Consider the following 24,202-nt stretch of genomic DNA (forward strand, 5'->3'; position numbering starts at 1 on the left):
GTAGGGACTGTCTCTATATGTTGCCAACTTGTACCTCCCAAGCGCTTAGTACAGTGCTCTGCACACAGTAAGCGCTCAATAAATACGATTGAATGAATGAATTCCCCCCAACCTGGCAGTCATTCATTCATTCAGCGGTATTTAATGAGCGCTTACTGTGTGGAGAGCACTGTACTAAGCGGCTCCTTGGGGGCCATCACCCAGTGCAGACACATTCCCCGCTGTTGGGTAGGGACCGTCCCTATATGTTGCCAACTTGTACCGCCCAAGCGCTTAGTACAGTGCTCGGCACGCAGTAAGCGCTCAATAAATACGATTGAATGAATGAATTCCCCCCAACCCGGCAGTCATTCCTTCATTCAGTGGTACTTACTGAGCGCTTACTGTGTGGAGAGTGCTGTACTAAGCGGCTCTGTGGGGACCGCCACCCAACACAGACACATTCCCCCTATACCGGGGGTCATTCCTTCATTCAGCGGTATTTACTGAGCACTTACTGTGTGGAGAGCACTGTACTAAGCGGCTCCGTGGGGGCCGCCACCCAACGCAGGCACATTCCCCCCAGCCCGGGTGCCATTCCTTCATTCAGCGGTATTTACTGAGCGCTTACTGTGTGGAGAGCACTGTACTAAGCGGCTCCGTGGGGGCTGCCACCCAACACAGACACATTCCCCCTAAATGGGAGGTCATTCCTTCATTCAGTGGTATTTACTGAGCACTAACTGTATGGAGAGCACTGTACTAAGCGGCTCCGTGGGGCCGCCACCCAACGCAGACATATTCCCCCCAACCTGGGGGTCATTCCTTCATTCAGCGGTATTTACTGAGCGCTTACTGTGTGGAGAGCACTGTACTAAGCGGCTCCGTGGGGGCCATCACCCAATGCAGACACATTCCCCGCTGTTAGGTAGGGACTGTCTCTATATGTTGCCAACTTGTACCTCCCAAGCGCTTAGTACAGTGCTCTGCACACAGTAAGCGCTCAATAAATACGATTGAATGAATGAATTCCCCCCAACCTGGCAGTCATTCATTCATTCAGCGGTATTTAATGAGCGCTTACTGTGTGGAGAGCACTGTACTAAGCGGCTCCTTGGGGGCCATCACCCAGTGCAGACACATTCCCCGCTGTTGGGTAGGGACCGTCCCTATATGTTGCCAACTTGTACCACCCAAGCGCTTAGTACAGTGCTCGGCACGCAGTAAGCGCTCAATAAATACGATTGAATGAATGAATTCCCCCCAACCCGGCAGTCATTCCTTCATTCAGTGGTACTTACTGAGCGCTTACTGTGTGGAGAGTGCTGTACTAAGCGGCTCTGTGGGGACCGCCACCCAACACAGACACATTCCCCCTATACCGGGGGTCATTCCTTCATTCAGCGGTATTTACTGAGCACTTACTGTGTGGAGAGCACTGTACTAAGCGGCTCCGTGGGGGCCGCCACCCAACGCAGGCACATTCCCCCCAGCCCGGGTGCCATTCCTTCATTCAGCGGTATTTACTGAGCGCTTACTGTGTGGAGAGCACTGTACTAAGCGGCTCCGTGGGGGCTGCCACCCAACACAGACACATTCCCCCTAAATGGGGGGTCATTCCTTCATTCAGTGGTATTTACTGAGCACTAACTGTGTGGAGAGCACTGTACTAAGCGGCTCCGTGGGGGCCGCCACCCAACGCAGGCACATTCCCCCCAACCTGGGGGTCATTCCTTCGTTGAGAGGTATTTACTGAGCGCTTACTGTGTGGAGAGCATTGTACTAAGCGGCTCCGTGGGGGCCGCCACCCGACGCAGGCACATTCCCCCTAAACGGGGGGTCATTCCGTCATTTAGCGGTATTTACTGAGCACTTACCATGTGGAGAGCACTGTACTAAGCGGCTCCGTGGGGGCCGCCACCCAACGCAGGCACATTCCCCCTAAATGGGGGGGTCATTCCTTCATTCAGCCGTATTTACTGAGCGTTTACTGTGTGGAGAGCACTGTACTAAGCGGCTCCGTGGGGGCCGCCACCCAACGCAGACACATTCCTCCCAACTGGGAGGAATTCATTCATTCAGTGGTATTCATTCATTCATTCAGTGGTATTGTTTGAGCGCTTAGTGCGTGGAGAGCACCGTACTGAGCGAGCGCTTGGGAGAGGACCATAGGAAAGTAAACAGAAGCAGTGTGGCTCAGTGGAAAGAGCCCGGTCTTGGGAGTCAGAGGACGTGGGTTCTAATCCCGGCCCCGCCGCTCGTCTGCTGTGTGACCTTAGAGAAACCGCTTCACTTCTCTGGGCTTCAGTTCCCTCATCTGGAAAATGGGGATGAAGACTGTGAGCCCCACAGGGGGACAACCTAATTACCGTGTATCTACCTCAGCGCGTAGAACAGTGCTTGGCACATAGTAAGCGCTTAACAAATGGCATCAGTAATGAATTAACAAATACCATTATTATTGTTGTTGTTTTATTATTAAACAGACGCAACACATTCCCAGCCCACAACCAACTTCATTAGCAGCGAGAAGCAGGCACTTAACAAATGGCATCAGTAATTAATTAACAAATACCATTATTATTGTTGTTGTTGTTATTATTAAACAGACACAACACATTCCCAGCCCACAACCAACTTCGTTAGCAGCGAGAAGCAGGCACTTTACAAATGGCATCAGTAATTAACAAATACCATTATTATTGTTGTTGTTGTTATTATTAAACAGACACAACACATTCCCAGCCCACCACCAACTTCATTAGCAGCGAGAAGCAGGCACTTAACAAATGACATCAGTGATTAATTAACAAATACCATTATTATTATTGTTATTATTTTTAAACAGACACAACACATTCCCAGCCCACAACCAACTTCATTAGCAGCGAGAAGCAGGCACTTAACAAATGGCATCAGTAATGAATTAACAAATACCATTATTATCGTTGTTGTTGTTATTATTAAACAGACACAACACATTCCCAGCCCACAACCAACTTCATTAGCAGCGAGAAGCAGGCACTTTACAAATGGCATCAGTAATTAATTAACAAATACCATTATTATTATTGTTGTTGTTATTATTAAACAGACACAACACATTCCCAGCCCACAACCAAATTCATTAGCAGCGAGAAGCAGGCACTTAACAAATGGCATCAGTAATTAATTAACAAATACCATTATTATTATTGTTTTTATTATTATTATTAAACAGATGCAACACATTCCCAGCCCACAACCAACTTCATTAGCAGCGAGAAGCAGGCACTTAACAAATGGCATCAGTAATTAATTAACAAGTACCATTATTATTGTTGTTGTTGTTATTATTAAACAGACACAACACATTCCCAGCCCACAACCAACTTCATTAGCATCATCATCAATTAGCAGCGAGAAGCAGCGTGGCTCAGTGGAAAGAGCCCGGGCTTTGGAGTCAGAGGTCATGGGTTCAAATCCCGGCTCCGCCAACTGTCAGCTGGGTGACTTTGGGCAAGTCACCTCACTTCTTTTTGCCTCAGTGACCTCATCTGTACAATGGGAATGAAGACTGTGAGCCCCCCGTGGGACAACCTGATCACCTTGTAACCTCCCCAGCGCTTAGAACAGTGCTTGGCACATAGTAAGCACTTAACAAATACCATCATTATTATTATTAGCCGGGGATGAGCTGTCCTTCAGGGATAAGGTTCAAGGCCCCCATCCCCCCTGGAATGAGCCAGTAATAGTAGAGAGGTAGCATACTATAGAGCCCGGGCCTGGCAATCAGAAGGACCTGGGTTCAAATCCCGGCTCCGCCACTTGTCTGCCGGGTGACCTTGGGCAAGTCACTTCACTTCCCCGTGCCCCAGCGACCTCATCTGGAAAATGGGGATGGACTGTCTCATTCATCATCAATCGTATTACTGTACTTAGTACTTAGAACAGTACTCTGCACATAGTAAGCGCTCAATAAATACGATTGATGATTCATTCATTCAGTCGTATTTATTGAGCGCTTGATGTGTGCAGAGCACTGGACTAAGCGCTTGGGAAGTACAAGTTGGCAACATATAGAGACGGTCCCTATTCATTCATTCAATCATATTTATTGAGCGCTTACTGTGTGCAGAGCACTGTACTAAGCGCTTGGGAAGTACAAGTTGGCAACATATAGAGACGGTCCCTTTTCATTCATTCATGGTCGTATTGAGCACTTACCGTATGCAGAGCACTGGACTAAGCGCTTGGGAAGGACAAGTTGGCAACATATAGAGATGGTCCGCATTCATTCAATCGTATTTATTGAGTGCTTACTGTGTGCAGGGCACTGTACTAAGCGCTTGGGAAGTACAAGTTGGCAACATATAGAGACAGTCCCTACCCACCAGTGGGCTTGTAACTACCTCTGCACTTAGAACAGCGCCTGGCACATAGTAAGCGCTTAACAAATACCATTATTGTTCTGTATCACCAGCTGATGGAGGATAATAACGGTGAGACGAATGTGGCGTCCTCTAAACCGTAAGCTCGTTGCGGGCGGGGAACGCACCTTCCAGCACTTATCGGGCTCTCCCAAGTGCTGAGTCCAGGGCTCAGTAAGCGCTCAGTAAATACCCCAGGTTGATTTGTCATGTGCCAGTCTCCCGGGCCCCCTTTCCCAGCCAGCGGATGGGGCGTGGGCTGGGGAGGAGGGGAGATCAATCAATCAATCAATCAATCGTATTTATTTGAGCGCTTACTGTGTGCAGAGCACTGGACTAAGCGCTTGGGAAGTCCAAGTTGGCAACATAGTCCCTACCCAACAGTGGGCTCACAGTCTAAAAGATGTGACGTCTCTTTGGGGTGCCACGGTTCGGGGGCCTTCCCCCGGCCGTTGGAGCGATGCCCCCATCCTGTCTGTCCCAGAGGGGACCCACCCCCGACTTTATATATGTTTGTACGTATTTGTTACTCTATTTATTTTACTTGTACATATCTATTCTATTTATTTTATTTTGTTAATATGTTTGGTTTTGTTCTCTGTCTCCCCCTTTTAGACTGTGAGCCCACTGTTGGGTAGGGACTGTCTCTATATGTTGCCAACTTGGACTTCCTAAGCGCTTAGTACAGTGCTCTGCACACAGTAAGCGCTCAATAAATACGGTTGATGATGATGATGATGACTTAAGCCTCAGCCTGACACCCTCAGTAAGGACAGGGTTTTAATTTGGCCCACGGAGGCTTCTGATCCTGGTTGTTCTGACTCCATGAGGGGACCATCTCTGTCTCCCCGGGGCCTCTCCCCCTCCGGAGGTCAGAGCCCTCTCCAAGCCTGGGAAACTGAGGCAGGGAGCGGGCAAGGAGCGGGTCAGAGGTCAGGGCCGGTCATCATCATCATCATCAATCGTATTTATTGAGCACTTACTGTGTGCAGAGCACTGTACTAAGCGCTTGGGAAGTCCAAGTTGGCAACATATAGAGACAGTCCCTACCCAACAGTGGGCTCACAGTCTAAAAGGGGGAGACAGAGAACAAAACCAAACATACAAAATAAAATAAATAGAATAGATAGGTACAAGTAAAATAAATAAATAGAGTAATAAATATGTACAAACATATATACATCATCATCATCAATCGTATTTATTGAGCGCTTACTGTGTGCAGAGCACTGTACTAAGCGCTTGGGAAGTCCAAGTTGGCAACATACAGAGACAGTCCCTACCCAACAGTGGGCTCACAGTCTATAAGGGGGAGACAGAGAACAAAACCAAACATACTAACAAAATAAAATAAATGGGATAGATATGTACGAGTAAAGCCCCCCAGGTGTCCCCGGGCTTGCTATGTACTAAGCGCTGGGGGCGATACAAGGGAGTCAGGTTGGGCACGATCACCATCCCACATGGGACTCGCAGTCTTATTCCCCTCCCTTCCTCTCCCTCTCATCCCCCTCTCCATCCCCCCACCTTACCTCCTTCCCTTCCCCACAGCATCTGTATATATGTTTGTACATATCTATTACTCTATTTATTGATTTATTTTACTTGTACATATCTATTCTATTTATTTCATTTTGTTAGTATGTTTGGTTTTGTTGTCCGTCTCCCCCTTTTAGACTGTGAGCCCACTGTTGGGTAGGGAATGTCTCTATATGTTGCCGACTTGGACTTCCCAACCGCTTAGTACAGTGCTCTGCACACAGTAAGTGCTCAATAAATACGATTGAGTGATTGATTTACAGATGAGGTGATTGAGGCCCAGAGCAGCTGACTGACTGGCCTCCGCTCAATAAGTACGACTGATTGATTAGGTCACACAGCGGATAAGTTAAGTAGCAGGGATTAGAACCCGGGTCCTCTCCGAGTCCCAGGATTCGAGCTCTATCCACTAGGCCACACTGCTTCTCTTCCCAAATACCTAATGCGGTTCAGCGGGAATCACGAAAGAGCCGTGAGACCGGGATACGAAAGCGGAAACGAGATTCGTGATCGCCCAGCGAGGGACAGTGTCATCATCAGTCGTATTTATTGAGCGCTTACTGTGTGCAGAACACTGTACTAAGCGCTTATCTTTTTGTGCACAATCCAGTCAGGACTGTGGGTCCTAGTCCAGTGCTCTGCACACAGTAAGTGCTCAGTAAATACGATTGAATGAATATACTGGCCTCCTCGAGCTCATAGTGGAGCAGGGAGACGGGCAAACGTCATTTAAAACTAATCGGATTAGGAAGGGGAATAAGGATCCCCCCCCTAGACTGTAAGCTCATTGCGGGAGGGGAACGTTTCTGCTGATTCTCGTGTCGGTCACGGGTTCTAATCCCGGCTCCGCCGCTGGTCTTCTGGGTGACCTTGGGCAAGTCACTTCACTTCTCTTCTAGACTGTGAGCCCACTGTTGGGTAGGGACCGTCTCTATATGTCGCCAACCTGTGCTTCCCAAGCGCTTAGTCCAGTGCTCTGCACACAGTAAGTGCTCAATAAATACGATTGATTGATTGATTGATTCTCTGGGCCTCATTCCCCTCATCTGGAAAGTGGAGAAGATGACCGTGAGCCCGGTGCGGGCCCGGGGCTGTGTCAGACCTGATCATCTTCTTTCTACTCCAGTGCTTAGAACAGCGTTTGGCACCTTAGTAAGCGCTTAACGAATACCGCGATGACTGTTACTCTCCCAAGCGTCTAGTCCAGTGCTCCGCTCGTAGTAAGCGCTCAGTAAATACGATTGATTGATTGATTGATTGAATCTCTGGGCCTCACTCCCCTCATCTGGAAAGTGGAGAAGACGACCGTGAGCCCGTTGTGGGCCCGGGGCTGTGTCAGACCCGATCATCTTGTATCTACTCCAGTGCTGAGAACAGCGTTTGGCACCTTAGTAAGCGCTTAACGAATACCGCGATGACTGTTACTCTCCCAAGCGTCTAGTCCAGTGCTCTGCTTGTAGTAAGTGCTCAATAAATACGATTGATTGACTGATTGATTGATTGATTCTCTGGGCCTCGTTCCCCTCATCTGGAAAGTGGAGAAGACGACCGTGAGCCCGGTGCGGGCCCGGGGCTGTGTCAGACCCGATCATCTTGTATCTACTCCAGTGCTGAGAACAGCGTTTGGCACCTTAGTAGGCGCCTAACGAATACCGCGATGACTGTTACTCTCCCAAGCGTCTAGTCCAGTGCTCCGCTCGTAGTAAGCGCTCAATAAATACGATTGATTGCTTGTATCTACTCCATTGCTGAGAACAGCGTTTGGCACCTTAGTAAGCGCTTAACGAATACCGCGATGACTATTACTCTCCCAAGCATCTAGTCCAGTGCTCCGCTCGTAGTAAGCGCTCAATAAATACGATTGATTGATTGATTCTCTGGGCCTCATTCCCCTCATCCGGAAAGTGGCGAAGACGACCGTGAGCCCGGTGCGGGCTCGGGGCTGTGTCAGACCCGATCATCTTGTATCTACTCCAGTGCTGAGAACAGCGTTTGGCACCTTAGAAAGCGCCTAACGAATACCGCGATGACTGTTACTCTCCCAAGCATCTAGTCCAGTGCTCCGCTCGTAGTAAGCGCTCAGTAAATACGATTGATGATTGATTGATTCATTGATTCTCTGGGCCTCATTCCCCTCATCTGGAAAGTGGAGAAGATGACCGTGAGCCCGGTGCGGGCCCGGGGCTGTGTCAGACCCGATCATCTTGTATCTACTCCAGTGCTGAGAACAGCGTTTGGCACCTTAGTAAGCGCCTAACGATTACCGCGATGACTATTACTCTCCCAAGCATCTAGTCCAGTGCTCCGCCTGTAGTAAGCGCTCAATAAATACGATTGACTGATTGATTGATTGATTCTCTGGGCCTCATTCCCCTCATCTGGAAAGTGGTGAAGACGACCGTGAGCCCGGTGCGGGCCCGGGGCTGTGTCAGACCCGATCATCTTGTATCTACTCCAGTGCTGACAACAGCGTCTGGCACCTTAGTAAGCACCTAATGAATACTGTGATGACTGTTACTCTCCCAAGCGTCTAGTCCAGTGCTCCGCTCGTAGTAAGCGCTCAGTAAATACGATTGATTGCTTATATCTACTCCAGTGCTGAGAACAGTGTTTGGCACCTTAGTAAGCGCTTAACGAATACCGCAATGACTGTTACTCTCCCAAGCGTCTAGTCCAGTGCTTCGCTCGTAGTAAGCGCTCAATAAATACGATTGATTGATTGATTGATTCTCCGGGCCTCATTCCCCTCATCTGGAAAGTGGAGAGGATGACCGTGAGCCCGGTGCGGGCCCGGGACTGTGTCAGACCTGATCATCTTGTATCTACTCCAGTGCTGAGAACAGCGTTTGGCACCTTAGTAAGCGCTTAATGAATACCGCGATGACTATAATAATAATAATAATAATAATAATAATAATAATAATGGCATTTGTTAAGCGCTTACTACGTGCAGAGCACTGTTCTAAGCACTGGGGGTGGATTCAAGGTGATCAAGTTGTCCCACGTGGGGCTCACAGTCTTAATCTATTTTATTTTGTTAGTATGTTTGGTTTTGTTCTCTTTCTCCCCCTTCTCGACTGTGAGCCCACTGTCGGGTAGGGACCGTCTCTATATGTTGCCAACCTGGACTTCCCAAGTGCTTAGTCCAGTGCTCTGCACACAGTAAGTGCTGAACAAATACGATTGATTGATCGATCCCAATTTTACAGAGGAGGGAACTGAGGCTCCGAGAAGTTACGTGACTTGCCCAAGGTCACACAGCAGACGTGGATTCGAACCCGTGACCTCTGACTCCAAAGCCCGGGCTCTCTTCCACGCTGCTTCACGCGGCTGTTAGTTACTCTCCCGGACGTCTAGTCCGGAGCTAGTAAGATCTCAACAGGTACCACGGATGGATGGCTGGATTTCCCCAGCCCGAAGCATCGGAGCGAGGGGGTCTTCCTGCCCCGGGGGTAGGAGCCGGAGGGAGCGGGGACCCCCCCCCCAGCCCCCCGGCGCCCTTCCCGACGGCGAGCGGGGCTTGTCTTTCAGACGGTGCACGATGGGCGCCAGTTCCTGAAGTACATCGACCCCAAGCTGGGGGTCCCCCTGCCCGAAAGAGACTACGGGGGCAACTGCCTCCTCTACGACCCGGGCAACGAGACCGACCCGTTCCACAACGTCTGGGTGAGCCGCCGAGCCGGGGGGGCCGGGGGGCGGGGGGGAAACGGGTACCCCAAAATAAAAGACAATGAAGCGGCCGTGAGCTAGGTCGAGGCCTAGCGTCATCATCATCATCATCATCATCATCATCATCATCATCATCATCATTATTATTATTGCTATTATTATTCTTATTATTATCATCATTATTATTGTTATTATCATCATCATTATTATTGTCATTATTATCATCATCATCATTGTTGTTGTTATTGTTATTATCATCATCATCGTTATTGTTATCATCATCATTATTATTATTATTGCTATTATTGCTATTGTTATTCTTATTATCATCATTATTATTGTTATTATTATCATCGTCATTATTATCATCATCATCATTGTTGTTGTTATTGTTATTATCATCATCATCGTTATTGTTATTATCATCATTATTATTATTATTGCTATTATTGCTATTGTTATTCTTATCATCATTATTATTGTTATTATTATCATCGTCATTATTGTCATTATTATCATCATCATCATTGTTGTTATTGTTATTATCATCATCATCGTTATTGTTATCATCATTATTATTATTATTATTGCTATTATTGCTATTGTTATTCTTATTATCATCATTATTATTGTTATTATTATCATCGTCATTATTGTCATTATTATCATCATCATCATTGTTGTTATTGTTATTATTATCATCATCGTTATTGTTATCATCATTATTATTATTATTATTGCTATTATTGCTATTGTTATTCTTATTATCATCATTATTATTGTTATTATTATCATCGTCATTATTATTGTCATTATTATCATCATCATCATTGTTGTTGTTATTGTTATTATCATCATCATCGTTATTGTTATCATCATCATCATCATTATTATTATTATTATTATTGCTATTATTGCTATTGTTATTCTTATTATTATCATCATTATTATTGTTATTATTATCATCATCATTATTATTGTCATTGTTATTATCATCATCATCATTGTTGTTGTTATTGTTATCATCATCATCATCATTGTTATTGTTTTCATCATCATCATTATTATTGTTATTATTATCATCATCATTATTGTTGTTATCATTTTATTATTATTTTATTTTTATTATTATCATTATTATTATCATTATCGTTATTATTATTATCATCATTATTGTTATTATTAGTATCATCATCATTGTTATTGTTATCATCATTATTATTGTTATTATCATCATCATTATTGTTGTTATCATCATTGTTATTGTTGTTATCATTGTTTTATTGTTATATTATTATCATTGTCATTATTATTATCATCATTATTATCATCATCAATCGTATTTATTGAGCGCTTACTAGATGCCGAGCACTGTACTAAGCGCTTGGGAAGTACAAATTGGCAACATGTAGAGACAGTCCCTACCCAACAGTGGGCTCACAGTCTAAAAGGATTATTATTATCATTATCATTATCATCGTCATTATTATTATTGTTGTTATTGTTATTATTATTGTTGTTTTATTATTATTATTTTATCATTATCATTATTGTTATTTTATTATTATCATCGTTATTATTATTATATTTGTTAAGCACTTACTATGTGCCAAGCACTGTTCTAAGCGCTGGGTAGCTACAAGGTAATCACGTTGCCCCACCTGGGGGCTCACAGTCTTAATCCCCATTTTCCAGATGAGGGAACTGAGGCCCAGAGAAGTGACTTGCCCAGAGTCACACAGCTGAGGAGTGGCGGAGCATTCTAACCCAAGCGCTTAGTCCAGTGCTCTGCACACAGTAAGCGCTCAGTAAATACAATTGATTGATTGATTGATTGATTAAGTGCCAGGCTATGACTATGTGCCAGGCACTGTACGAAGCGCTGGGACGGGTACAGGCAAATCGAGTCGGGCACGGTCCCTGCCCCGTGTGGGGCTCACCATCTCAATCCCCATTTTACGGATGAGGGAACTGAGGCCCAGAGAGGTGAAGGGACTTGTCCGAGGTCACACAGCAGGTAAGTATCGGCGCTGGGATTAGAACCCACGATCTTCTGACTCCAAAGGCCCGGGCTCCAGCCACTGGGCCGTACTGCTTCTCTGCTTGCTGATGGTAAAGCAGCAGCTGATGAGAAGCAGCGTGGCTCAGTGGAAAGAGCCCGGGCTTTGGAGTCAGGGGTCATGGGTTCTAATCCTGGCTCCACCACGTCTACTGTGTGACCTTGGGCAAGTCACTTCACTTCTCTGAGCCTCAGTTCCCTCATCTGGAAAATGGGGACTAAGACTGTGAGCCCCCCGTGGGACAACCTGATCACCTTGTAACCTCCCCAGCGCTTAGAACAGTGCTTTGCACATAGTGAGCGCTTAATAAATGCCATTATTATTATTATTATTATTTGGAGTCAGAGGTCATGGGTTCAAATCCCAGCCCTGCCAACTGTCAGCTGTGTGACTCTGGGCAAGTCACTTCACTTCTCCGTGCCTCAGTTCCCTCATCTGTAAAATGGGGATTAAGACTCGGAGCCCCCCCGGGACAACCTGATCACCTAGTAACCTCCCCAGTGCTTAGAACAATGCTTTGCACATAGTAAGCGCTTAATAAATGCCATTATTATTGTTATTATTATTAACAAATGCCATCATTATTATTATTAAGTGGCAGGATTAGAACCCACGACCTCTGACTTCCAAGCCCGGGCTCTTGCCTCTGAGCCACGCGGCTTCTGGTCTAATCCTGGCCCCGCCACTTGTCTGCTGTGTGACTTTGGGCAAGTCACTTCACTTCTCTGGGCCTCAGTTCCCTCATCTGTAAAATGGGGATTAAGACTCAGAGCCCCCCCTGGGACAACCTGATCACCTTGTAACCTCCCCAGCGCTTAGAACAGTGCTTTGCACATAGTGAGTGCTTAATAAATGCCATTATTAGTATGATTACTAACAAATGCCATCATTATTATTATTAAGTGGCAGGATTAGAACCCACGACCTCTGACTTCCAAGCCCGGGCTCTTGCCACTGAGCCACGCGGCTTCTTGTCTAATCCCGGCCCCGCCACTTGTCTGCTGTGTGACTTTGGGCAAGTCACTTCACTTCTCTGGGCCTCAGTTCCCTCATCTGGAAAATGGGGGTGAAGACCATGAGCGCCCCCCGCGGGACAACCTGATCACCTTGTAACCTCCCCAGTGCTTAGAACAGTGCTTTGCACATAGTAAGCGCTTAAGAAATGCCATTATTATTATTATTATTATTATTATTAACAAATGCCATCATTATTATTATTACGTGGCGGGATTAGAACCCACAACCTCTGACTTCCAAGCCCGGGCTCTTGCCACTAAGCCACGCGGCTTCTTGTCTAATCCCGGCTCCGCCACTTCTCTGCTGTGTGACTTTGGGCAAGTTACTTCACTTCTCTGGGCCTCAGTTCCCTCATCTGTAAAATGGGGATGAAGACTGTGAGCCCCCTTGGGACAACCTGATCACCTTGGAACCTCCCCAGCGCTTAGAACAGTGCTTCGCATGTAGTAAGCGCTTAATAAATGCCATTACCATTATTATTATTATTAACAAATGCCATCATTATTATTATTAAGTGGCAGGATTAGAACCCACAGCCACTGACTTCCAAGCCCGGGCTCTTTCCACTGAGCCACGCGGCTTTTTGTTTAATCCCAGCCCCGTCACTTGTCTGCTGCGTGACTTTGGGCAAGTCACTTCACTCCTCTGGGCCTCAGTTCCCTCATCTGTCAAATGGGGATGAAGACTGTGAGCCCCCCGTGGGACAACCTGATCACCTTGGACCTCCCCAGCGCTTAGAACAGTGCTTGGCCCGTAGTAAGCGCTTAATAAATGCAGTTATTATTATTAAAGAACAGTGCTTGGCTTAACAAATACCATCAATCCATCAATCGTATTTATTGAGCGCTTACTGTGTGCAGAGCACTGGACTAAGCGCTTGGGAAGTACAAGTTGGCAACATCTAGAGACCATCACCTGCTGGGGCTCTTGGGATTTTTCAGAGAAGCAGCACGGCCTAATAGTTAGAACCCGGGCCTAGGAGTCAGAAGGACCCGGGTTCGAATCCCGGCTCCGCCACCTGTCTGCTGGGTGACCTTGGGCAAGTCACTTTGCTTCTGTGGGCCTCAGTGACCTCATCTGTAGAATGAGGATGGAGACCGTGAGCCCTGTGTGGGACAGGGACTGTATGCAACCTGATTTGCTTGTGTCACACCCCAGCGTTTAGCACAGCGCCTGGCACATAGTAAGCGCTACAACAAACACCATCACTGTCGGAGCCCGCTTCTGGTCAGGGACTGTGTCCAACCCAATCTGCCTGTATTCACCCCAGTGCTTAGTGCAGTCCCTGGCATATAGTAAACATTTAACAAATAATAATAATAATGGCATTTATTAAGCGCTTACTATGTGCAAAGCACTGTTCTAAGCGCCAGGGAGGTTACAAAGTGATCAGGTTGTCCCACGGGGGGCTCACAGTCTTCATCCCCATTTTCCAGATGAGGGAACTGAGGCCTAGAGAAGTGAAGTGACTTGCGCAAAGTCACCCAGCTGACAATTGGCGGAGCCGGGATTTGAACCCAGGACCCCCGACTCCAAAGCCCGGGCTCTTTCCACTGAGCCACGCTGCTTCTGTACAGTTATTACTGTCACCTGTGGGCACGATAGACGCCAGGGCTGCCCACGTCTGCCCACGAAGCTCGCCCTGAGCGCCTCCTCCCTCCTGAGGAGCCGAAGAGAGCGGGAGCATTGGGAGGAGGGAATGGTCCAGGCTTTGGGCGTGGCTCAGTGGGAAGAGCAGGGCTTGGGAGTCAGAGGTTGTGGGTTCTAATTCCGACTCTGCCACTTAGCTGTGTGACTTTGGGCAAGTCGCTTCGCTTCTCTGGGCCTCAGTTCCCTCATCTGGAAAATGGGGATGAAGACTGTGAGCCCAACGTGGGACAACCTGCTCACCTTGTATCCCCCTCCCCCAGCGCTTTGCACATAGTAAGCACTTTAATAATAATAATAATTGTGGCATTTGTTAAGTGCTTACTAAGTAATAATAATAATGATAGCATTTATTAAGCGCTTACTATGTGCCAAGCGCTGTTCTAAGCGCTGGGGAGGTTACAAGGTGATCAGGTTGTCCCACGGGGGGCTCACAGTCTTCATCCCCATTTTACAGACGAGGTAACTGAGGCCCAGAGAAGTGAAGCGACTTGCCCAAAGTCACACAGCTGACAAGTGGCGGAGCCGGGATTTGAACCCACGACCTCTGACTCCAAAGCCCGGGCTCTTTCCACGGAGCCATGCTTCCCTACTATGTGCCAGACACTGTTCGAAGCACTGGGGGAGATACAAGGTGATCAGGTTGTCCCACGGGGGGCTCACAGTCTTCATCCCCATTTGACAGATGAGGTAACTGAGGCCCAGAGAAGTGAAGCGACTTGCCCAAAGTCACACAGCTGACAAGTGGCGGAGCCGGGATTTGAACCCACGACCTCTGACTCCAAAGCCCGGGCTCTTTCCACGGAGCCGTGCTTCCCTCCTATGTGCCAGACACTGTTCTAAGCGCTGGGGGAGATACAAGGTGATCAGGTTGTCCCACGTGGGGCTCACAGCCCTCATCCCCATTTTCCACGTGAGGGGACTGAGGCCCAGAGAAGTGAAGTGACTTGCCCGAAGTCACCCAGCTGACAAGTGGCGGAGCCGGGATTAGAACCCACGACCTCTGCCTCCCAAGCCCGGGCTCTTTCCACTGAGCCACGCTGCTTCTCCAGTAATGGTAAAAAAAAATACCATTATTATTATTATTTGGGGCTCCCCTTCCCCTCACAAGCTCAAGTCGACCGAGATCTCTCATGTTTTTTCCAGGATAAGATGGATGGATTTGTTCCTGCCCATTTTCTCGGCTGGTACCTGAAGGTAGGAAGGGGACGGGGGTGGGGGCGATTATGACATGTATGTGCGAGTTTACACGTATGTGTATACGTGTACGCACACCACCGGCAAGGGTCATTTCTGGTTAACGCCAGCCCGGTTGGAGGCCCCGTCGCCCACCGTTCCTGGGAGGTGACAGATCTTTCTGACGGATCCGGCATTCATCATCATCAATCGTATTTATTGAGCGCTTACTATGTGCAGAGCACTGTACTAAGCGCTTCATCCATTCATTCGTTCGTTCAGGTGTGGTTAGTGAGAGCCGACGGTGTGCTGAGCACTGGACTGAGCACCTGAGAGAGGACAAGAGAAGAGTAAACAGCCACATTTCCTGCCCACAGAGAGCTTACAGTCTAGAAGGGGGGGGAGACAAAACAGAAAAATAAATGAATAAACAAAGAAATCTCCCTGATCCAGCATTCATCCATTCGTTCATTCAGTTGTAGTTAGTGAGGGCCGACTGTGTGCATTTCATTCATTCATTCAAGGGTATTTATTGAGCACTTACTGTGTGCAGGGCACTGTACTAAGCGCTTGGGAAGTCCAAGTTGGCAACATCTAGAGACGGTCCCTACCCAACAGCGGGCTCACAGTCTAGAAGGGGGAGACAGACAACAAAACCAAACATGTGGACAGGTGTCAAGAGCACTGGACTGAGCACCTGGGAGAGGACAAGAGAAGAGTAAACAGACACATTTCCTGCCCACAGAGAGCTTACAGTCTAGAGGGGGGAGACGGACAGAAAAATAAATGAATAAACAAAGAAATTTCCCTGATCCAGCATTCATCCATTCGTTCAGTCAGTTGTAGTTAGCGAGTGCAGACTGTGTGTGGAGCATTCATTCATTCATTCAGTTGTATTTATTGAGCGCTTACCGTGTGCAGAGCACTGTACTAAGCGCTTGGGAAGTACCAGTTGGCAACATTTAGAGACGGTCCCTACCCACCAACGGGCTCACAGTCTAGAAGGGGGAGAAAGACAACAAAACCAAACATGTGGACAGGTGTCAAGAGCACTGGACTAAGCAGCTGGGAGAGGACAAGAGAAAACAGCCACATTTCCTGCCCACAGAGAGCTCACAGTCTAGAGGGGGGAGACGGACAGAAAAATAAATGAATAAACAAAGCAATTTCCCTGATCCAGCATTCATCCATTCGTTCATTCAGTTGTAGTTAGCGAGCGCAGACTGTGTGTGGAGCATTCATTCATTCATTCATTCAGTCGTATTTATTGAGCGCTTACTGTGTGCAGAGCACTGTACTAAGCGCTTGGGAAGTACCAGTCGGCAACATTTAGAGACGGTCCCTACCCACCAACGGGCTCACAGTCTAGAAGGGGGAGACAGACAACAAAACCAAACATGAGGACAGGTGTCAAGAGCAGCGGACTAAGCAGCTGGGAGAGGACAAGAGAAAACAGACACATTTCCTGCCCACAGAGAGCTCACAGTCTAGAGGGGGGAGACAAAACAGAAAAATAAATGAGTAAACAAATTTCATTCATTCATTCAATCGTATTTAGAGCGCTTACTGTGTGCAGAGCACTGTACTAAGCGCTTGGGAAGTACAAGTCGGCAACACATAGAGACGGTCCCTACCCAACAGCGGGCTCACAGTCTAGAAGGGGGAGACAAACAACAAAACCAAACATGTGGACAGGTGTCAAGAGCACCGGACTAAGCAGCTGGGAGAGGACAAGAGAAGAGTAAACAGACGCATTTCCTGCCCACAGAGAGCTTACAGTCTAGAGGGGGGAGACGGACAGAAAAATAAATGAATAAACAAAGAAATTTCCCTGATCCAGCATTCATCCATTCGTTCTTTCAGTTGTAGTTAGCAAGTGCAGGCTGTGTGTGGAGCATTCATTCATTCAGTCAGTCGTATTTATTGAGCGCTGACTGTGTGCAGAGCACTGTACTAAGCGCTTGGGAAGTACAAGTTGGCAACATCTGGAGACGGTCCCTACCCACCAACGGGCTCACAGTCTAGAAGGGGGAGACAGACAACAAAGCCAAACATGAGGACAGGGGTCAAGAGCAGCGGACTAAGCAGCTGGGAGAGGACAAGAGAAAACAGCCGCATTTCCTGCCCACAGAGAGCTCACAGTCTAGAGGGGGGAGACAAAACAGAAAAATAAATGAGTAAACAAATTTCATTCATTCATTCAATCGTATTTAGAGCGCTTACTGTGTGCAGAGCACCATACTAAGCGCTGGAAAGTACAAGTCGGCAACATTTCGAGACAGTCCCTACCGAACAGCGGGCTCACAGTCTAGAAGGGGGAGACAGAGAACAAAACCAAACATGTGGACAGGTGTCAAGAGCAGCGGACTAAGCACCTGGGAGAGGACAAGAGAAGAGTAAACAGCCACAGTTCCTGCCCACAGAGAGCTTACAGTCTAGAGGGGGGAGACGGACAGAAAAATAAATGAATAAACAAAGAAATTTCCCTGATCCAACATTCATCCATTCGTTCATTCAGTTGTAGTTAGCGAGCGCAGACTGTGTGTGGAGCATTCATTCATTCATTCAGTTGTATTTATTGAGCACTTACTGTGTGCAGAGCACTGTACTAAGCGCTTGGGAAGTCCAAGTTGGCAACATCTAGAGACGGTCCCTACCCACCAACGGGCTCACAGTCTAGAAGGGGGAGACAGACAACAAAACCAAACATGTGGACAGGTGTCAAAAGCAGTGGACTAAGCAGCTGGGAGAAGACAAGAGAAAACAGACACATTTTTTGCCCACAGAGAGCTCACAGTCTAGAGGGGGGAGACAGACAGAAAAATAAATGAATAAAGAAATTTCCGACCAGCTGGGTAGGGGGGATCTCTGAGAGGTCGGGCCCAAAGGGTGTGCCCGGTGAGGTGGCCCAAGCCGATGCGTGCCAACGTCCAGGGAGGCTGCCGGGCTTGAGTTTGGCCGTCTCCAACGGTGAAGGGGGGGAAGAAACGTGGCCCCGGGGCCGTCCGGCGGGCCCTGCGCCCCTGCCAGCCTTGGCCAGGGTTAGCGGGGCAGTTAGAGATGGCCTCTCTGGGCCTTCCACAGCGACAAACCCCCGTCCTCCGGCCCTCTGGGGGGGCCTCAGATGCCCCCTCGGGACCGCCCGAGGCAGCCGGAGGACCAAACCCAGTGGTTGGGCTCCTTCCAGAAGGGAGTTATCGGGGCTGGAGACCCCCCGGCTGTCCGCGGCCCGGCCCCCGTGGCAAGGGGTCCTGGGGAGGGTGACGGGGGGCGCGTGCCGGGCCGCGGCTGGAGGACTCGCATCCTGGCCATCAGGGTCCCACCAGGGTCATTCATTCATTCATTCATCAATTGTATTTATGGAGCACATACTGTGTGCAGAGCACTGTACTAAGCACTTGGGAAGTCCAAGTTGGCAACATATAGAGACGGTCCCTACCCAACAGTGGGCTCACAGTCTAAAAGGGGGAGACGGAGAACAAAACCAAACATACTAACAAAATAAAATAAATAGAATAGATAGGTACAAGTAAAATAAATAAATAGAGTAATAAATCTGTACAAACATATATACGTCTATACAGGTGCTGTGGGGAAGGGAAGAAGGTAAGGTGGGGGGGGTGGAGAGGGGGACGAGGGGGAGAGGAAGGAAGGGGCTCAGTGTGGGAAGGCCTCCTGGAGGAGGTGAGCTCTCAGCAGGGCCTTGAAGGGAGGAAGAGAGCGAGCTTGGCGGATGGGCAGAGGGATTGGGGGCATTCCAGGCCCGGGGGAGGACGTGGGCCGGGGGTCAATGGTGGGACAGGCGAGAACGAGGCCTAACGGTGAGGAGATTAGCGACGGAGGAGCGGAGGGTGCGGGGTGGGAACAGTGCTTCGAACAGTGCTTTGCACATACTAAGCACTTAATAAACGCCATCATTATTAGACTGTGAGCCCACTGTTGGGTAGGGACTGTCTCTATGTGTTGCCAACTTGGACTTCCCAAGCGCTTAGTCCAGTGCTCTGCACACAGTAAGCGCTCAATAAATACGATTGATGATGATGATGATGATGATGATGTTATTATTATTATCTTCCCTGGGGACTGCACCGGTCTTGGGCCCCAGAGAGGCTTCGGGCCTCCTCCTCCTCCTCCTCCTGCCCAGAGCAAGGAGCGTGGTGGGACGCCCAGGCCCGCCGCAAGCCCATGCCCCCCGTCCCTCCCGCCTTCTTTCCCAGACCCTGATGATCCGCGACTGGTGGATGTGCATGATCATCAGCGTGATGTTCGAGTTTCTGGAGTACAGCCTGGAACACCAGCTCCCCAACTTCAGCGAGTGTTGGTGGGATCATGTATGTACCGGGGGACGGGGGACGGGGCGGGGGGCGGTCCCCACCCCACCCCACCCCACCGCCGGCAAACGCTCACAAAGTAGCCGTCCACCGCTTGTTTCGCCTCCGTGGCTCACTGGAAAGAGCCCGGGCTTTGGAGTCAGAGTTCCTGGGTTCGAATGCCGGCTCCGCCACTTAGCTGTGTGACTTTGTGCAAGTCACTTCACTTCTCCGTGCCTCAGTTACCTCATCTGTAAAATGGGGAATAATACTGTGAGCCCCCCCCCGTGGGACAACCTGATCACCTTATAACCTCCCCAGCGCTTAGAACAGTGCTTTGCACATAGTAAGCGCTTAATAAATGCCATTATTATTATTATTATTACAATAAACAGTAACATTCATTCATTCAGTCGTATTTACTGAGCGCTTACTGGGTGCAGAGCACTGTGCTAAGCGCTTGGGAAGTCCAAGTTGGCAACATATAGAGACGGTCCCTACCCAACTAGAAGTAACAGACACCTGCCCTGCCCACGACGAGCTTACAGTCTAGAGGGGGAGACGGACATTACTGGAGGTGATCCCGGCTCTACCAGTTGTTTGCTGTATGACCCTAGTCAGGTCATTTCACAAGCTCTTAGTACAGTGCTCAAGCGCTTAGTACAGTGCTCTGCACACAGTAAGCGTGCAATAAATAGTATTGATTGATTGATTGATTGATTCTCCGTGCCTCAGTTCTCCTGTTCCTCCCTCCTGCTTAGACTGGAAGCCCCCAATGGGTCGGGGACTTGGTCCAACCAACTTAACTTGTGTCCACCTCAGCGCTTAGAACGGCGTTTGACAAATATTCATTTAGAGAAGCAGCGTGGCTCAGTGGAAAAGAGCCCGGGCTTTGGAGTCGGAGGTCATGGGTTCAAATCCCAGCTCCGCCACTCGTCAGCTGGGTGACTTTGGGCAAGTCACTTCACTTCTCTGGGCCTCAGTTCCCTCATCTGGAAAATGGGGGTGAAGACTGTGGGACAACCTCATGACCTTGCATCCCCCCAGCGCTTAGAACAGTGCTTTGCACATAGTAAGCGCTTAATAAGTGCCATTATTATTATTATTTATTCATTCAGTTATTTATTGTGTGCCCACTGTGTGCAAAGCACTGTACTAAGCGCTTGGGAGAGAGCAATAACCAGACTCATTCCCTGCCCATAACGAGCTGACAGTCTAGAGGGTTCACTATTCAAAGGGCTGGGGCATTCGCTCATTCAGTGGTATTTATTGAGCGCTTACTGGGTGCAAAGCACTGTACTAAGCGCTGGGTAGAGGACATTAGAACAGTAAACAGACACATTCCCTGCCCACAATGAGCTTCCATTCATTCAATCAATCATATTTATTGAGCGCTTACTGTGTGCAGAGCACTGTACTAAGCGCTTGGGAAGTCCAAGGTGGCAACATATAGAGACGGTCTCTACCCAACAGTGGGCTCACGGACTAGAAGTCTAGAGGATCCAGGTTAGGGAGGCTTAGTCCAGTGCTCTGCACACAGTAAGCGCTCAATAAATACGATTGATGATGATGATGATGACTGCATCCCCATTTGCGAAGCAGCGTGGCTCAGTGGAAAGAGCCCGGGCTTGGGAGTCAGAGGTCATGGGTTCTAATCCCGGCCCCGCCACTTGTCAGCTGGGTGACGTTGGGCAAGTCACTTCGCTTCTCTGGGCCTCAGTTCCCCCATCTGGAAAATGGGGGTGGAGACATTGAGCCCCACGTGGGACAACCTGATCACCTTGTATCCCCCCCCAGCGCTTAGAACGGTGCTCGGCACGTAGTAAGCACTTAGCAGATACCCGGGCTTGGGAGTCGGAGGTCATGGGTTCTAATCCCGGCCCCGCCACTTGTCAGCTGGCTGACGTTGGGCAAGTCACTTGGCTTCTCCGGGCCTCAGTTCCCCCATCTGGAAAATGGGGGTGGAGACCGTGAGCCCCACGTGGGACAACCTGATCACCTTGTGTCCCCCCAGCGCTTAGAACGGTGCTCGGCACGTAGTAAGCACTTGGCAGATACCCGGGCTTGGGAGTCGGAGGTCATGGGTTCTAATCCCGGCCCCGCCACTCGTCAGCTGGGTGACATTGGGCAAGTCACTTCGCTTCTCCGGGCCTCAGTTCCCCCATCTGGAAAATGGGGGTGGAGACCGTGAGCCCCACGTGGGGCAACCTGATCACCTTGTATCCCCCCCAGTGCTTAGAACGGTGCTCGGCACCGTCGTTATTATGATTATTATTCTTATTATTATTGGAGCCGTGAGGAAACGGGGGCCCCGGGCGGGCACGGTGACTCGCCCAAGGGTCGGAGGGGCGAGGCGGGCGGGCAGTGAGCGTCGGTCCGTCGCCGTTTCCCCAGTGGATCATGGACGTGCTGCTCTGTAACGGGCTGGGCATCTACTGCGGCATGAAGACGGTCGGCTGGCTCGCCCTCAAGACCTACAAATGGCAGGGGCTGTGGAACATCCCTACCTACAAGTACGTCGCGGGGCCGGGGGCTGGCTGGCTGGCTGTCTGTCTGGGTGGGCTACGGGGGCTCTGTCTGTCTGAATTTTAGACTGTCGGGTAGGGACCGTCTCTATATGTTGCCAACTTGGACTTCCCAAGCGCTTAGTCCAGTGCTCTGCACACAGTAAGCGCTCAATAAATACGATTGATTGAATTCAGTTCAATCGTATTTGTCACTGTCCCTCCTTCTCGCCCGTCCCGCCGTCGACCCCCGGCCCACGTCCTTCCCCTGGCCTGGAATGCCCTCCCTCCACGCGTAATAATGGCATTTATTAAGCGCTTACTATGTGCAAAGCCCCGTTCTAATAATAATAATAATAATGATGATGATGGCATTTATTAAGCGCTTACTATGTGCAAAGCACTGTTCTAAGCTCTGGGGGGGATACAAGGTCATGAGGTTGTCCCACGTGGGGCTCACAGTCTTCATCCCCATTTTCCAGATGAGGGAACTGTGGCCCGGAGAAGTGAAGTCACTTGCCCAAAGTCACACAGCTGACAGTTGGCAGACCTGGGATTTGAACCCATGACCTCTGACTCCAAAGCCCAGGCTCTTTCCACTGAGCCACGCTGCTTCATCTGCCAAAATAGCTCTCTTTCTCCCTTAATAATAATAACAATAATAATAATAATAATAATAATAGCAGCATTTATTAAGCGCTTACTATGTGCAAAGCACTGTTCTAAGCGCTGGGGGGGATACAAGGTCATGAGGTTGTCCCACGTGGGGCTCACAGTCTTCATCCCCATTTTCCAGATGAGGGAACTGAGGCCCAGAGAAGTGAAGTGACTTGCCCAAAGTCACACAGCTGGTAACTGGCTGAGCTGGGATTTGAACCCATGACCTCTGACTCCAAAGCCCGGGCTCTTTTCCACTGAGCCACGCTGCTTCGAGCTCACCTCCTCCAGGAGGCCTTCCCACACTGAGCCCCCTTTTTCCTCTCCTCCTCGCCATCCCCCCCATCCTGCCTCCTTCCCCTCCCTACAACACTTGTCTATATTTGTACAGATTTAATACTCTACTTATTTTACTTGTACATATTTACTGTTCTATTTATTTTGTTAATGATGTGCATAGAGCTTTAATTCTATTTGTTCTGATGATTTTGACACCCATCTACATGTTTTGTTTTGTTCTCTGTCTCCCCCTTCTAGACCGTAAGCCCGTTGTTGGGTAGGGACCGGCTCTGTATGTTGTCAGCTTGGACTTCCCAAGCGCTTAGTACAGTGCTCTGCACACAGTAAGCGCTCAATAAATACGATTGAATGAATGAACAAAACATGTAGACAAGGTGCCAGAATCATCAGAACAAACAGAATTATAGTTATATGCGCATCATTAAGAGAAGCAGCGTGGATCAGTGGAAAGAGCCCGGGCTTTGGAGTCAGAGGTCATGGGTTCAAATCCCGGCTCTGCCAATTACCAGCTGTGTGACTCTGGGCAAGTCACTTCTCTGGGCCTCAGTTACCTCATCTGTAAAATGGGGATTAAGACTGTGAGCCCCCCATGGGACAACCTGATCACCTTGTAACCTCCCCAGCGCCTAGAACAGTGCTTTGCACATAGTAAGCGCTTAATAAATGCCATCATTATTATTATTATTATTATTATTAACAAAATAAATAGAATAGGAAATGTGTACAAGTAAAACAGAGTAATAAATCTGCGCAAGTATGCACATCAAGCATGTATATGCACATCATTAACAAAATAAATAGAATAGTAAATGTGTACAAGTAAAATAAATAGAGTAATAAATCTGTACAAGTATATCCAAGTGTGGTGGGGAGGGGGAGAGGAAAAAGGGGGCTCGGTCAACCAGATCCCCTTGTATCCTCCCCAGCACTTAGAA

The 24,202-nt window shown here is 48.7% G+C and overlaps 1 protein-coding gene across 1 annotated transcript in view; it reads left to right on the forward strand.

Moving 5' to 3' along the window:
- Positions 1-24,202, forward strand: part of PTDSS2 (phosphatidylserine synthase 2) — a 77,467-nt gene that overhangs the window by 46,747 nt on the left and 6,518 nt on the right. Inside the window, exons 6-9 of the mRNA XM_038765372.1 lie at positions 9,459-9,593; positions 15,467-15,517; positions 19,714-19,827; positions 22,201-22,319. Coding sequence (XP_038621300.1) covers positions 9,459-9,593; positions 15,467-15,517; positions 19,714-19,827; positions 22,201-22,319 — 419 coding nt within the window. The remainder of the gene's footprint in view (positions 1-9,458; positions 9,594-15,466; positions 15,518-19,713; positions 19,828-22,200; positions 22,320-24,202) is intronic.

This window comes from Tachyglossus aculeatus, chromosome 22, assembly GCF_015852505.1.
Source record: "Tachyglossus aculeatus isolate mTacAcu1 chromosome 22, mTacAcu1.pri, whole genome shotgun sequence".
NCBI classification, from domain to species: domain Eukaryota; kingdom Metazoa; phylum Chordata; class Mammalia; order Monotremata; family Tachyglossidae; genus Tachyglossus; species Tachyglossus aculeatus.